The following is a 17,106-nucleotide window of genomic DNA, read 5'->3' on the forward strand; positions in this document are numbered from 1 at the left end:
TTGTTCCATGGCATTTGAGTTTATGAACTCCAGGAACCTTTGGGCTAGAGTGTTTGGGCTTGAGTAGTGTTCCCAGTCTATAGTAGGGTAGTTGACGTCACCTAGTATGATGGTGTTTGGAGATAGATTTATCCCCTCCAATGTTTTCAGGAAGGCCATGTGAGGTTCCTGAGTTTGAGAGGGTGGCCTGTAACATGCTACAAATTGCAGAGCAGTCTTGCCTATGGTTAATTGCACCTGGATGGTCTCCGATGCATCGTGCGTTGCCACCAACCTTGAGGTGTGGGTGTCCTTTATGAATATGGACACCCCCCCCTCCTTTCTTGGTGTTGTCCAGATTTTGGGGCCAGAACGCATGATATGAGGTGAAACCTGATAGTGCTGGGGTGCTCTCAGGAGCCTTGAACCAGGTTTCTGTCACAGCACAGACATTGATGTTCTCCATACTGAGAAGGGCCTCGAGTACGTGCATCTTGAGATTGAGACTTCTGGCATTGAGCAGCATTACCCTTAGTTTTTTTTCCTTTTTTGTGTATGCATTCCATTTTGTTTATGCATCACAGACACCATTGAAACAACTGTAGCTGCAAACATTATACATCACTTATAATCTTTCTATCCTATCATTGTCAGTTAAGCATTATATGGCTCATCCAGTCTTGCCTTCTTATGCATCAAAGAAAACCATGCTTTGAAATGACAAATGCATTAAAAATAATAAATAAAACACATTGCATCAACATCCTGCAACTTTCTACCTGCAAGCAACCACAGAGCTTTCACTGAAACTATGTCTACTTGTTTCCTCAGAATGACAGCTCCCCCAGCTCTCCCTAATTAAGTCTAATGGTATACAATCTACCAGTATCTGGACTACCTGAAATAAATTAAATTATGGCCTGTAAATTGAAAGTATACTTTGTTTAATTAAACTATATTTCTAAGCCTACTTACTATATTTTTTCAGTAATATTTTTCCCAATATCCATTTCCAGGTCACTTTACAAGACATTGGCAGTGGTAGACTTGGCATCCTTCAGAACCCCACAGGCCCACGCTAATACATTGTCCATTAAATGTAAGTATCCATCCACTGTAAATGGCAAGAAGCTATGTCTTAAAAAATCTACTTCTGGCATGCGTACCCAAGTATTAGGTTTTGAAACAAAGAAACATATTCTCCACAGTCCATATGTCTGTCTTTAATAATCATCTACTGTTGCAGCACTCCCAACACATAAGCACTCACATACACATTAAAATCCCCAACATTTAAAAAATGACATTGTGCCCACTTGATTTGCCAGTATTGATGATCCGCCAAAGCTATGCTTACTGTTGTCCAATCTACCACTGCTTAGAACCCACCAAAGAAAAAACAGTACTAGGTGCTTTTTTGTTTGTCTGAAAAAACAATACAACTTTATATGCTACAGTCCCACATAGTCAGTCTACTACTGACCCATTAACCCTAGGCTGCTGTCTCATTCTTACTCCCTGGAACTGCATTACCTTGGATGACTACTTTTATTTCCTAAGCAAAAGACACAAATTGGAAGATGAGGCAAAAAATCCAGACATTCTTTGAAAATCTATACAGTTAAGAGGTATGAGTTCATGTTCAATACAACACTCTCCATGTCAGGAAAAGCCGCAATTTAATGAAAGTGTACTCTTAATGTATGATATATTTGTGAGCTAATTTGTTTGTGTTCAGTAGGTAGACTAATCATTGTTAGCCTCTTTGTGTATGCGTCTCTCTCAGTCATGCACACATATACACACACACTCTTCTTCTACTTTCACGCACACAATTCTGCTTTCATGCTTGCACTCACTCACTCCATACTTACCTATTAACACATGTAATTGCTGTGCCTTTCAAAGGAAACAGCGGCAAATCCATACATGAGTCCCTCTTCAGCGAAAACACACACACACTGATTGTTCGGCGCAAAATAATGGCGTAAACACACTGACCCTTTTTTGGCTCAAAAACAAAACTAGAAGGGTGCTTTGGCGCATGAGCACACCGACATTAGCATTACAGGTCACGGGAGCAAAAAACACAAAACAAAAAAAGTGTTTTGGGGCATGCGTGCATCAATGTTGCAGTTAGAGGTTGAGGGCCGCATGGAAGAGCTCTGAGCGTCGCATGCGGCCCGTGGGCCGCAGGTTGGACACATCTAATCTAGATTTAAGAACATTCTTAATTGTTTCTGAGTTGGAACTTGAAGTTAAAGGAAATTTTGTTAGACTTGTCTCTTCTGCTGTTATTAGGCTATTTCTATAACTTTTCTTGCATATTCTTTATACATTACTTTTAGTTGCATGATGATTTGTTGAATTATCTTGGTTAGTCAGCAATTTATACAAACTGGGAATGTAACTCTTATCACAAGCAGTTTTTACATTAAGGTCAAGGGTTTGCCCTTGCCTCTGAGATTTTGCATCTCAGAGTTAGTAAATTTAAGTTAAGAGGGTCTTACTATTTGCAAGGTGGTTGCATCTTTACAAAACTTGTTTGTAGTAATGTTAAAGTTTTGCTTGCAATGAACAGATCATTTGATGAGTTCATTCTGATGAACTGTGATTCGTCCATTTGTCTGTTGCTGTTGTGTAGTGGGCCCCTTTCATCCATTTTACTGATACATATTTAAATGTTTTTTTTTTTAATTCTTTATGCCTGTTATAATGAGAGATATCACCTTTTATCCACTTTTTCATTCATTCATTCATTCATTCATTCATTCATTCATTCGTTCATTCATTCATTCATTCTCCAATACCTCATTTTTCCTATTCATTATTGTGGAGGAGCTATCCCAGCATGCAGTGGGAATAAATCAATGAATCAGTCCTGTCTGGGATGTCAGCCCATTCCAGGATGCATCTATGCAAAGACACTGACTCCCGTACATGACACATACCTACTCTCACTGTAGATTACTTTTTTAACTGAAATAATAAAATAATCATAAGAATACACAAGGTGATAATTTAGATAAACACAAGAGAAAAAAAATGATTCAGCAAGAAAATCCTGCTCATCACCCTTTCTCCAGATGGGTAAAAAAACAGGTATAAATATATATTTTCACAAAACATTTAATAATTGAAATAAATAGTCTAAGGTATTAAAAATCAGATTGTCATTCCGAACAGATAACTTATCCATTTTACTTAAAATCCATGTGTTAAAAGAAAATTGCAATTTGCAAAAATTCTAAAATCTGAAAAGACCTAAAGCCACCATACTTTTATCCCACCAAAAATGTTTCCATGAGCCAGGGATGCCATATGCATGCCAGCATTGTTTAAATGAATTAGCCTTTCTTAATTCTGGAGTATTAAGTATACCCCATGAAGTACCATGCATTGTGTAACTCTATTCCTATATGATTTAATCAAACTGTATTATAATCTGCATGCATAAATTAAATGAGAAAACTGCAGCTGACTTACCTATTCTTAATTCCATTTATCCATATTATAGATATATAAGATAACTGGAATCCGGTGATGCTATTCTCTTGTACAGCACTGAAATATTGTTTTTCTTACCAAAAAGAAATTAGAGATTTAGCATTCATCTTACCTTTTTACAAGAATAATGTTTCTTTCTGTTTTAAGAAAACAGCTAGGAAAATGGTTTAAATCTTATTTTAGTTTATTATTGTAATTAAATCTAAGCTCATCAGTTACTTAATGACATCTTTAGAATGTCGGAGGAAAGCAGAACACCTGGCAAAAACAGATACCAGACAAGATGTCAAAAGCTTTTTACATTTATGTTGCAGTATACTTGCCTGTAAAGCCTTTAACCACTGTTTTATTATATTCAGAAGCTGTGCTATAACTGATAATTCAGATAAACACAAAAGAAAAAATTGATTTAGCAAGAGACTGACCAACATTGAAACCTTCCTCATCAATACTTCTTACAAACAAAATCAGCTTAGCATTACTAGCAGAGAAATTATCATCTTTACTTAAAATCAACGTGTCAAAAGAAAATTGCAATTTGCAAAAATTCTAAAATCTGAAAATACCTAAGCCACCAAACTTTTATCCATAGGCAATCCCACCAAAGATGTTTCCATGAGCCAAGGATGCCATAGCCATGCCAGTATTGTTTAAATGGATTAGTCCTACCTAAACTTTGTAGTGTAAAGTATACCCTAAGAAGTAACATGCATTGTATATGAACTAATCAAATCATAATAGCATTTTCATATAGAAATTAAATGAGACAATATAAGATTATTGGAAATGGTTGCTGTCATTCTCTTGTATAGCATTGAAATATTAATTTTCTTATCAAAAAGAAATTATACATTTAATATAATTTATCTTACATATTTTTATAAGAATAAACTTTCTTTGTATATTAAGAAAACTTTCAACTAAAAAAATTGTTTAAATCTTCTTTTAATTTATTAATGTAAAGGACCTAAAAACATCAGTTCACTGGCATGTCTTTCAGATGTGGGAAAAAGCCAGACCTGGCAAAAACAGATGCCAGACAGGATGTCAATTGCTTTTTACAATGCTGTTTCAGTGTACTTGCCTAAAAAGCCTTCAAAGTTCTTTGTTGTATGTTTTCATTAAAATTATTATTATATTCAGAAGCTTTGTTATAATATACAGACCCAAAATTATTTTTCTTTTTAACAGACATTAACAAGGATGTTAGTACACAAACTTTTCACACAAATTTATTTTAAAATACATATAAACATTTCCAAGTAAACATAAGCACAAAAAGTTGTACTTAATGGGAAATTGAGGCCCAGTGACTGATGAACTACTTACCAAACAAATAATGCAGTCAGAATTGTAATAATTTCAAAGTAACAGAAGAAACAAAGATGGCCTGGAATAAAGTCTGCTTCATGTGCCACACACTTCTGCCAGCATAAGTACTCGATGCTAAATGTGAATATTACCTCACAAAGTGAAACAATAAAACCTCGGAGGGAATTAATGCAGCAAAACACTTTTACTGAAGTATAAAAAACACCATTAACATAGTTAAAAATCCTTTTCTTTCAAAGACGTTGAAATTCATTAACCTTTTTGTATACTTTTTTCTCGTTGCTGCCGCTGTCTGACAGTTATATGTACATACTTTAGCAATATTCTGAAATAAAGCAAATGTGGTTTCAGTTAACAATAGCTACTTGTGGTCTAAAGCTTGTAGCCCACCCCCATTTGTGGAAGGTTGGTACTGCCCACACCAACCCGTGTCTCGACTCTGATACCATCTCTAAAATTCTCTAAAGAAATATGTTACTCTGTGGACTGACAAAATACTGTAGTACATTTATTTTGGACGTGTAATTGCAACAGTTTTATGAGGATTGTGTCAGGTTCGATCCTGTGATACAAAAGGACTGATGGAAAACATTCGACTGAATTTTAATGGATCTTTATTGGATAATTAACTTATGATGTCATTTATTTTTGAGTATTTAACATGATGAGTTATGCTTCAGCCCACATCTGATGAAGTTGTTGAAATGAAAACGGATATTTAACTACGTTAATGGTGTTTTTTATACTTCAATAAAAGTGTTTTGCTGCATTAATTCCCTCTGAGGCTTTATTGTTTCACTTTGCGAGGTAGTTCTCTGCTTCCTTGTTTGGTTTTAATCACCTCGTTTTTGCCTTACTTTGGTTAAATGTGAATGTTACTGAGCACAAGTGGGATCCTCTAATTGCTGGAAAAAGACTTACCGACACAGACTGAAGTTACTGTGTTGCAGTATATTTCATATACTGCTACAGGAGTCGCTTATGAAAGATATAACTTATTTAAGGGTTTAATAGAAAGTTTTTGACTTAAATCCTGCCTTGAAGGAGTTGATCTGGAGATGACTGAGGAAGGAGGAGATCCAAGAGCTTTCCTGGTCACAAGCCTCAGTAGTGTGTCGTAGTGTGAAAGGCCTGTAATAAAGGCCTGAATTATGGTGTTTTTTATGGTATAAGAGATATTCAGAAAGGAAATGGATGCCATTCTCAAACTGAGTGGCTTACTAGTTAAGCTACACCTGGATTACTGTGCATATTTCTGGAGTCATTATGAAGGAATGGATGTCAAAAAGATTCATAGCATACAAAACTGAGCCTCTAAGATAGCTGGGGTACTGAGCTCTAGAACACAAAGACCAAGTTATTGGGTATATATACTTCAGAGAAAGGGAGGAGGGTGGAATGATACTGGATCATCATAGTAAGAGGAGTCAAGTGGGAAAATTCAGAAGAAAGGACAGGCAACTAGAAAGAGGAATTTTCTCACAGACCTAAGAAAATATTTTTTTTTATGGAGGTGATGGTATGACCAGGCATTGTTTTGATGGAAGCACAGACAGATGGACAGGAAGTCAGCAAAAGAATTTGGCAAGAAAGACAACCTTAAAGGAGTGATATGCCCATTCAATTGGTCTTGATTGTCAGTGTTTTCAGCTGCTCTTTTTTTTTTAGACAGCATGCTTCAGTGATTGTGATATTTAAGTTATTCTATTGCTTAACTACACTCTAGTCATAGTATGATAAAATAACTATTAGGACAAGTTTGATTCAGTATCATGCAGAAATTATAAATAAAAAGTGTATGTAATGCATTGTTTAAGTATAAAGGAATATGCATGAATATAATTACTGCAGCATAGTGCAGACTGCTGTATTTTTATACTTGTAAAATTCTCTTGTATATTATATGTGTATCACAATAATAAAACAAGTTGTAACCCCCAAAATATATTTCATACAGGATGTGAAAGCTAATTATCTATTTTTGTGAATTTTCTTGTTTTTTTCAGGCCATTGAAAATTTTGCACTTACAGTCAAAACCACAGCCCAGATGTTGCAAGCCTTCGGGATTGAACTAGCTGAAACAGAGCTTCCCAATGATGTACAGTGCACAGAAGCTCTTCTTGTAGTGCATACTGACAGACAAGACAAACTAAAGGTAAGGACAGACAGTTACCACAACTTAGCTAGACATGCAGTCTGCCAATATACAAACCATTGCTCCTCCTCAGCTGTTACCTTTCCATCATCTGCATTTCTGTATTTTGGGTAATCTTGGATTTCCACATTCTCGGGCAGTAGCCAGATACTCTTTTATATATGATTAAAGAAAGTGACCTGAATGTATACAGATTGTCCTTGCTTAGTATATTGCAACTCCAAAGCTATGATGAAGGGTGTGTTCACCTAGTGGACCTCATCTGGTTTGCCAAGGAAATATATTTGATATATTACTGCATTTACTGTTATTTTTATTGACTGTTGATTCTCTTATTTCAAGTCAGTATATCTTTCTTTCTCTCTTACACACACACACACACACACACACACACACACACACACACACACACACACACACACACACATACCTAGTCTGCCAAATGCTGTTTGTTCATTATATTACTACCCCAATACATAGTTATGTCAGTGGGCTTACAGCTGTCAGAGGTATCTCACAAACTGGCATGTAAGCTGTGTCTTCCCTGGATAAGAATCTCTGTCACAGATCATACCTTCTTAATATGGGTATCCCATTTTCCCTGCGAATTAAAGTTAGACTCTGTTATGTGCACCGTAAGTAAGATGTTCTACACTGACAACACTGTTTTCATTATAATAAAAGTGCCAGCTCTTTAACCCAGTGCTTTTTCTTTGAGAATAGTTTTAGATGGGCTGGGGGATAATGAGATTTTTTTCACACAATGTAGTTCTACTTGCTGTATAAACTACTAAGTATTCTGTACGTTCTGATTCACATTGTATTTATTTATAAAAGCTTGCCATAGTTACTACCATAAATACTGTTTCTGTCATATTATACCACTTGGCCATTCCTAAGAAGGTTCAGTAAGCTAGGTGCACTTATTTAGCTGCCAAGCAGATAAAATGAAGACTAGCTCACCTTTTTGATTAGATTTTGATAACAATTGGACTGCTTTTAGCTCCTGTCCTGTTCAGCTCTCCACCAGCTACAGTTTAATTAACCAACAGCTGACTTTCCCCATTCCGTTATTTACAATTGATTTGTATCTCTACTCTGTATTCTTGAACTTCATTACTGTTTCTGATTCTTCTACCATTTCTACAAGGCTGTCCAGTCATTCACTACCCCTTCTATGAAATATCACTTTATCATATTTCCTCAGAACAGTAATTTTTAATTAATCACATCTTGTTCTTGCTTTCTCATGCATCACTTTTTTGAAAGATGACACACACTTGAAACTTATTGGAACTTGTTAGTGGGTTTTCAAGCATTATGGTGTATTTATAGGCCCTTGGAATGCATTCTTATACCATGATCATAAAGGCAGTTTGGCTACAAAAGAGGAAGCACCATGTAGTCTGCTCAGTTGTTCTCTTGCTAACAGAAGTGAAACGTTTATCAGTTTTGATTTTTTAGTACATCAGTCAGTCCTAGGCCTCACTCTGCAAATGTGTTCTGTATTATATCATAAGGCATAAGGGTGTGTGTGTGTGTGTGTGTGTGTGTGTGTGTGTGTGTGTGTGTGTGTGTGTGTGTGTGGCAGAGTTTACTGAGCACCCAGGAATGTCATTAGCCCATAAGCAAATTTAGGTCTGTGTAGTAATATCTCTATCATGCACACCCAAACAGCCACATTGCACTTATAAAAAGGACATCAGTAATTTTTCAGCTTGAAGTTTTCATTTAGTAGTTCATTTATGATATTTATGTGTTTGTGGGGTTACAATGTAGAATGTCAGGACCCACCTTAGCAAGTCCTGAAATACAGAGACTGAATTGCCAAAAAACAGAATTTTATATAGCAAGTCTGAGATGTCCATTTCTCATAATATTCCCTATTCTCTGAGGTATAATAATCACAGAGTTGGTACATATACGTATGAGAGGTGGAGGTTTGCACCCACCCTGCATAAAAACATGTTTAAAGGAGAAGAATAATGTCCAAGACTTGCTCTTCTGCATTTTTGGTATTTTTTTTTTTTTTGTGCATGCCTACATTTCAATAACGAGCCCTTTTGTGCCGTATTTTAATGTTAAGTAGTTCTAATAGTAGTGCCATTTTATAACCTTTTATCTGTGTGGCATTTTGGTCTGAAATTTCAAAGGTGGTCATTTGAAGGACTGTTCTGTTCTGCCAAATTCTTATGCAACATTTAACAGTCTGGTGATCTAACTGAAAGGACACAGCAACTGCATTTTAGATCCTACAGGTAAATGTCTAGAGATCAAAAAATATTCACTAGTCTTGAAGCTATGGATTAGGAATCATTAAGTTCACCATTTGACTTCAGGTCTGAATGATTACTCAGGCTGCCAAAGGGATTGCTATTATTCCATATAGATTTTAAGATTATTTTGTTAAAGTATTTTAAAAATGTTGTTGAAGATATGCTAAAGTGGAGTATTACAAAATTAAATAACAATAATATTGTTTCACTGAATAGTGTGCTGTGTGTCTCTCTGCTCTAAGAGGTGGTTGTGGTCTTCTCACTTCTTTGTTATCTGATATTTAACTGTTAGCCTAGAGGGTTTCCTAACCCAGCCACTGGGGATGTACAAGCCAGTGCATTTTTTTGTGCTGGTCCCAAGCCCAGATAAATGGGGAGGGTTGCGTCAGGAAAGGCATCCTGCGTAAAATTTTGCCAAATCATACATGGAGACAACAGTACAGATATACATACCGGATCGGTCGAGGCCCGGGTTGACAATGACCGCCACCAGTATTGTTGGCCAACAGGGTGCTGGCGGAAATTGGGCTACTGTTGGCCGAAGGAGGAGAAGAGTGGGAAGGCATGGCCGAAGGCAGGTAAAGGCTAGGACTGTGATGGTGAGTGTCGGAACTTTGAATGTTGGCAGTATGACTGGTGTAGGGAGAGAGCTAGCTGATATGATGGACCAAAGGAAGGTTAGTATATTGTGTGTGCAAGAGACCAGATGGAAGGGGAGCAAGGCTATGTGTATCGGAGGTTGGTTCAAATTGTTTTATCATGGTGTGGATGGGATGAGAAATGGTGTAGGCATTATCCTGAAGGGGAACGGTATGCTAAGAGTGCTTTGGAGGTGAAAAGAGTGTCGGTTTGAGTGATGTTTATGAAGCTGGAAATTGATGGTGTAATGATTAATGTTGTTAGTACATATGCTCCACAAGTTGGGTGTGCAATGGTTGAGAAAGAAAAATTTTGGAGTGAGTTGGGTGAAGTGGTGATGACTGCACCCAAGTGTGAGAGACTGGTGATTGGAGCAGATTTCAATGGGCATGTTGGTGAAGGGAACAGAGGGGATGAGGAAGTGATGGGTAGGTATGGTGTTAAGCAAAGGAATGCAGAAGGTCAGATGGTAGTGGATTTTGCAAAAAGGATGGACATGGCTGTGATGAATACATATTTTAACAATAGGGAGGAGCATAGGGTGACATACAAGAGTGGAGAAAGATGCACACAGGTGGATTATATCTTATGTAGAAGGGCCAGTCTGAAGGAGATTGAAGACTGTAAAGTGCTGGCAGGGGAAAGTGTAGTTAGGCAGCATAGGATTATGGTTTGTAGGATGACATTGGTGATCAAGAAGAGGAGGATGAGTGTGAGGGCAACACCAAGGATCAAATGGTGGAAATTGAAAAAGGGTAATTGTGAGGTGATGTTCAGGGAAGAGTTAAGACAGGCACTGGGTGGCAGTGAAGAGTTACCGAATAGCTGAGTAACTACAGCAGAGCTAGTAAGAGAGATGGCTAGAAAGGTGCTTGGTGTAACATCTGGAAAGAGGAAGGAGGACAAGGAGACTTGGTGGTGGAATGAAAAAGTACAGGAGAGTATACAGAGAAAGAGGTTGGTGAAGAAGAAGTGGGATTGTCAGAGAGATGAAGAAAGTAGACAAGAGTATAAGGAGATGAGGTGCATGGCAAAGAGAGGGGTGACGAAGGCTAAGGATAAGGCGTATGAAGAGTTGTATAAAAGGTTGGACACTAAGGAGGGAGAAAAGTACCTGTACCAATTGGCTAGACAGAGGGACCGAGCTAGTAAAGATGTGCAGCAAGTAAGGGTGATAAAGGATAATGAGGGAAACGCACTCACAAGTGAGGAGAGTCTGTTGAGCAGATGGAAAGAGTACTTTGAGGGGCTGATGAATGAAGAGAATGAGAGGGATAGAAGGTTGGATGATGTGCGGATAGTGAATCATGAAGTGCAGTGGATTAGCAAGGAGGAAGTAAGGATAGCTATGAAGAGGATGAAGAACGGAAAGGCTGTTGGTCCAGATGACATACCTGTGGAAGCATGGAGGTGTTTAGGTGAAATGGCAGTGGAGTTTTTAACTAGATTGTTTAATGAAATCTTGGAAAGTGAGAGGATGCCTGAGGAATGGAGAAAAAGTGTTTTGGTACCGATTTTTAAGAATAAGGGTGATGTGCAGAGCTGTAGTAACTACAAAGGGATTAAATTGATCAGTCACAGCATGAAGTTATGGGAAAGAGTAGGGGAAGCAAGGTTAAGAAGGGATGTGATGATTAATGAACAGCAGTATGGTTTCATTCCAGGAAAGAGCACTACAGATGTGATGTTTGCTCTGAGAGTGTTGATGGAGAAGTACAGAGAAGGTCAGAAGGAGTTGCATTCTGTCTGTGTGAATTTAGAGAAAGCATATGACAGGGTGCCTAGAGAGGAGTTGTGGTATTGTATGAGGAAGTCGGGAGTGCCAGAGAAGTATGTAAGAGTGGTGCAGGATATGTATGAGGGTAGTGTGACAGCGGTGAGGTCTGCGGTAGGAGTAATGGATGCGTTTAAGGTAGAGGTGGGATCACATCAAGGATCAGCTCTGAGCCCTTTCTTATTTGTAATGGTGATGGACAGGTTGACAGATGAGATCAGACAGGAGTCCCCATGGACTATGATGTTTGCAGATGACATTGTGATCTGTAGTGAGAGTAGGGAACAGGTGGAGGAGACCCTGGAGAGGTGGAGATATGCTCTAGAGAGAAGAGGAATGAAGGTCAGCAGGACTAAGACAGAATATATGTGTGTGAATAAGAGGGAGGATAGAGGAATGGTGAAGATGCAGGGCGTAGAGTTGGATGAGTTTAAATACTTGGGATCAACAGTTCAAAGTAATGATGAGTGTGGAAGAGAGGTGAAGAAGAGAGTACAGGCAGGATGGAGTGGGTGGAGAAGAGTATCAGGAGTGATTTGTGATAGACGAGTACCAGTAAGAATGAAAGGGAAGGTCTACAAGAGGGTAGTGAGACCAGCTATGTTATATGGGTTGGAGACAGTGGCACTGACAAAAAGGCAGGAGTCAGAGCTTGACGTGGCAGAGTTGAAGATGTTAAGATTTGCACTGGGTGTGATGAGGATGGACAGGATTAGGAATAAGTATATTAGAGGTTCAGCCCAGGTTGGAAGGTGTGGAGACAAAGCCAGAGAGGCAAGATTACGTTGGTTTGGACATGTGCTGAGGAGGGATGCAGAGTATATTGGGAAAAAGATGCTAAGGATGAAGCTGCCAGGTAACAGGAAAAGAGGAAGGCCTAAGATAAGGTTTATGGATGTGGTGAGAGAGGACGTGCAGGTGGTTGGTGTGACAGAGCAAGATGCAGAGGACAGGAAAAAATGGAAACAGTTGATCTGCTGTGGCAACCCCTAACGGGAGTAGCCGAAAGAAGAAGAAGAAGCCTAGTGGGTGTCCTCTGTACTTTAAGTGCTAGCCACAAAGTTTGAGAATTCATTTTATGCTCAATTTCTGAGTGACTTGGTTGGCTACAATCACTTGCATTAGAAGCTGAAGTTAAGTGGAAACTTGCAGTACAGTATTTTATTCTTCTGTTAAGTGCAAACTTGCAGTTTTAAAAGTACTGTATTTTATTTTTTCTGTTACCTAATTGTTTCACTGAATAGTGTGCTGTGTGTCTCTCTGCAGTTAGTTCCCCACCCACCCTGCCTGTTCTTGCCTTGGTGTTAGTGTTTGTGGCTCTGAAATTGTCCATCCCTCCTGTAAGTCTGTATTTGAACACTCCTCCTGGCTCCATCTCATTTGCTCACTTAACCGAGTACAGTGAGATCATATTCTGAGTCTAGTGTTCACTCTACTTAACACAGAGAGAAGATCTGAGAAGGCCAACCCACTTGGGTTCTTCCTTCCTCTCTTCTTGCACTTTACTAACAACAAAAAAAAATTACACTTTATTCATCTGCTTTTATTGTATTTGTGTGTCCTCCTGCTTTATTTTGCTTTTGCCTCAGTTTGTGCTGCAGGGCTCAGTTTTGAGCTTTTTTCTGGTTAATTGGGAAACTTGTTTGAATCAGTTTGTTCGTTTTCTATTGTTATATATATATATATATATATATATATATATATATATATAAAATTGTACTTTATTCATCTGCTTTTACTGTATTTGTGTTTCTTTCTACTTTATTACTAGGGGCATTGACTACAACTCTGATCTGAGATATATAACAATAAGTATCCTTTTCTGTGCATTTAAAGTGTTTTTTTGATTGTATCTGCTTTATTTTCTGAAAAAAATATATACTTGTTTCCCACCTTTCTAAGCTAGTATAGTCCAGTTTTCAGGTTAGTGCTGAATTCAGGTCTGTGTTACAAGTCTCTGTATTTGCCCATACCTTACTTGGATAGAAGGAAGTTTCTCTGTTCACCTGTGAGAGAGGGAGCTTTGAGCAGCTTATCTGTCCCTGGAGGAGTGGTTTCAGCCCAGAAATTAGTAGTTTATTGGCCATTTTGGGCTAATTTCTTTCTTTTTCTTTCATTTCCCTGCAGTTGTCTGGTTTTGCATGCTGGTCAGCGTCAGTTAGCTAGGGTATAACTATTCCCAGCTCCATAAAGTCTCCTCTTCAATTTTTCCCTTGGAACTAGACAAACTTTCAACTTAAGCACTCAAACCATTCATTTCTCAGCCCAGCACTTGCTCAAAACTCATAGCAAGCACTTATAAACCCTTCTTAAAAGTACTCAGTTTTATTTATTCTGCTTGGTAGTAGCCTGAGTAAATTGTAACTATTATTCTAAGTCTTTTGGTTTAGGCTGCAGTGCTGCAGCGGTTAGTGTTGTCGCCTCACAGCAGGAGGTTCTCCTGTTCAATTCTCAGCTGAAGCGTCTTCTGTATGGAGTTTGCATGTCCTCCCCATGGTTGAGTGACATTAAAGACATGCAGGTAGGTGCGTGCATGAATGGGCGTGCCATCTTTGAAGGTTGGGCATCGAGGTGGCAACTCAGCACCATAAAAATCTACTACCAATCAGCGGATGGGAGATCCGCTGTGGTGATCCCTAACCAGGAAAAGCCAAAAGACTTTTATTCTAAGTCTTTTGGTTTAAGCACTTGGGCTTCATACCAGTTGTTTTACATTAAGAAGGTTTGTGGTCTGCAGTGTTGTGGCAGGACAGATAGCTTACATCCTTCTAAGCTGGGATTTGCTGATTGAAGGCTCAGTGTCTGCTATTCTAAAAATGTATTAGTTCTGGTTTAAGCACTTGGGCTTCAGGCCAGTTATTCCACATTAAGAAGGCTTCTGTTCTGCACTCATGTGGGAGGAGAGGCTGGATTCTACCCTTCTGAGCTGGAAATTTCTGGTCACAGGCTTATTGTGCCTGCTTATTTGAACTGTTTCTTTCTGAAATTGGTGTGCCTTGTTGCTGTAGCATAGACCAGATTCAGGCCTGCTGAATCTAGCTTTGTTTGTATAACTTGAGCACTGATCCAGGCCATCTTTTTTTTGGAGAAGGTTCCGCTGCACCATAGTGGCAGGAGTGTGCAGTTAGAACTTGTCTGATTGAAGACTGCTGGATCAAGGCTCAGTTTTGAGCTTTTTTCTGGTTAATTGGGTAACTTGTTTAAATCAGTTTGTTCATTTTCTATTGTTTTTCATATATATATATATATATATATATATATGTATATATATATATATATATATATATATATATATATATATAAATTGCACTTTATTCATCTGCATTTATGTTTCTTCCCACTTTATTACTAGGGGCATTGACTACAACTCTGATCTGAGATATATAACAATAAGTATCCTTTTCTGTGCATTTAAAGAGTTTTTTGATTGTATCTGCTTTATTTTCTGAAAAAAAATATACTTGCTTCTCGCCTTTCTAAGCTAGTATAGTCCAGCTTTCAGGTTAGTGCTGAATTCAGGTCTGTGTTACAAGTCTCTGTGTTTGCCCATACCTTACTTGGATAGAAGGAAGTTTCTCTGTTCACCTCTGAGAAAAGGAGCTTTGAGCAGCCTATCTGTCCCTGGAGGAGTGGTTTCAGCCCAAAAATTAGTAGTTTATTGGCCATTTTGTGCTAATTTCTATCTCTTTCATTTCCCTGCTATAAAAAACACATTTGCCTAGTTTTGCGTGCCGGACAGTGCCAGTTAGCTAGGATATAACTATTCCGGGCTCCTCTTTAATGTTTCCCCTGGAGCTAAACAAACTTTCAACTTAAGCACTCAAACCATTCATTTCTCAGCCCGGCACTTGCTCAAAACTCATAACAAGCACTTATAAACTCTAGCAGTAGACCCTCCCCTATACTGTACAGAAGCACAAGGCTCTCTATTCGACCTTACCAGTTAATCAGTAAAACAGTTCATTGTACCTACCCAGGCATGTCCAAAGGGCAGTTTCAGGTGTACTCTCCAGTCCAACTCGTGAATCTGGGCATTGTGAGGCAATGTTACAACTGCCTCATGTACACAGACAACCCTCTCCTTCTACCACCAAACACTAATACATGCAAGAGATGCAATTATACAGCCAAACTGGAGGTTAAGCTCTCTCAACCCAAGACTGGATCAGACAGTCAAGAGGAGAAGGGAAATACTTGCATCACACCACCAGTCTCACATAGACCCATTAAACCAGCACCAGCAAAAAATACACATAAATACACTAAAACATACTCGGAGGCTCTAAATAAAAATCTGCAAAAGCAACAGAGACCTCCAAAGAAGACATCCAAGCAACCTCCACCCCCCAACACAAACCATGAAACACATACTTCACAAAACCAGTGTGCCACGCAATCACAGCCCTTAAGGCAAAATAACATACACCAGTAATAGGTGACTCTATAGTCAGGCACACTGATGTCCCACTCACTAGGCTGAACAAGGAGAAGGTTACTGTTAGCTGTCTGTCAGGTGCCAGAATCCGCCACATAACACAAGCACTCAGGTCACTCCAGAACAAGTACAAATATGACTGTCATTTTCCATGTTGGTGTGAATGACCTGCGCTGTACCTCCCTGGACTACATGAAAAGAGACATGGAAGAACTCTCTGATCACGTAGCCCAGGCCAGTATTACCCTGACCTGCCCTCACCAAGAATGATGCCACTGTATAAATAAAAAAATATCAATTTCAACAATTGGCTAAGTTTCTGGTGTCATTCAAAGGGGATCCAGTGTCTGTCCACCTGGGATTACATGCTCGACAAGACCCACTGCTTCACTAGAGACAGCTTGCACCTGTCACTCTTAGGCTTTTGAATACTGGCCAAGGCTCTTGCCACCCCCATAGTGCCTTTCTTAAGGAAGGCTCAAAAGACAAACCCACTACCGTAAATAGTACAAGTAACAAAAAACTGAGGGTAATGCTACTCAATACCAGAAATCTCAAAATGCATGCACTTGAGGCACTCCTCAGTATGGAGAAAATCAATATATGCGCAGTAACCGAACCCTGCTTTAAGGCTCCAGAGAGCACCCCAGCACTACCAGGCTACAACTCATACCATACATTTCGGCCACAAAACCCAGACCAAAATACAAAAGGCGGGGGCATATCCATATTCATCAAGGATGCCCACACCTCCAGGTTAGTGGCACAGTACGATGCTTCAGAGATCATCCACATGCAACTAACAATGGGCAAAACTGCAATTCAAATTGTAGCTTGCTACAGATCACCCACCATGTCCCAGGATCCCTATTCCACATTTCTGGAAACAATGGGAAACATAAAGGTCCTACCAAACACCCTAACATTGGATGATTTCAATTACCCAAACATTAACTGGGAGAACTACTCAAGTACTAACTCCCTTGCCCAACATTTCCTAGAATTTAT

General features: G+C 38.8%; 1 protein-coding gene across 4 annotated transcripts in view; it reads left to right on the plus strand.

Annotated features, from left to right (window-relative positions):
* Window positions 1–17,106, plus strand: part of LOC122801123 (guanine nucleotide exchange factor DBS-like) — a 3,406,519-nt gene that overhangs the window by 869,441 nt on the left and 2,519,972 nt on the right. For all 4 annotated transcript variants that reach the window (XM_044070650.1, XM_044070651.1, XM_044070652.1 and 1 more), the window contains exon 7: window positions 6,825–6,974. In XM_044070650.1, the coding sequence (XP_043926585.1) occupies window positions 6,825–6,974 (150 nt within the window). The remainder of the gene's footprint in view (window positions 1–6,824; window positions 6,975–17,106) is intronic.

This window comes from Protopterus annectens, chromosome 4.part1, assembly GCF_019279795.1.
Source record: "Protopterus annectens isolate FY-2018-M chromosome 4.part1, PAN1.0, whole genome shotgun sequence".
Taxonomy (NCBI): Eukaryota; Metazoa; Chordata; order Ceratodontiformes; family Protopteridae; genus Protopterus; species Protopterus annectens.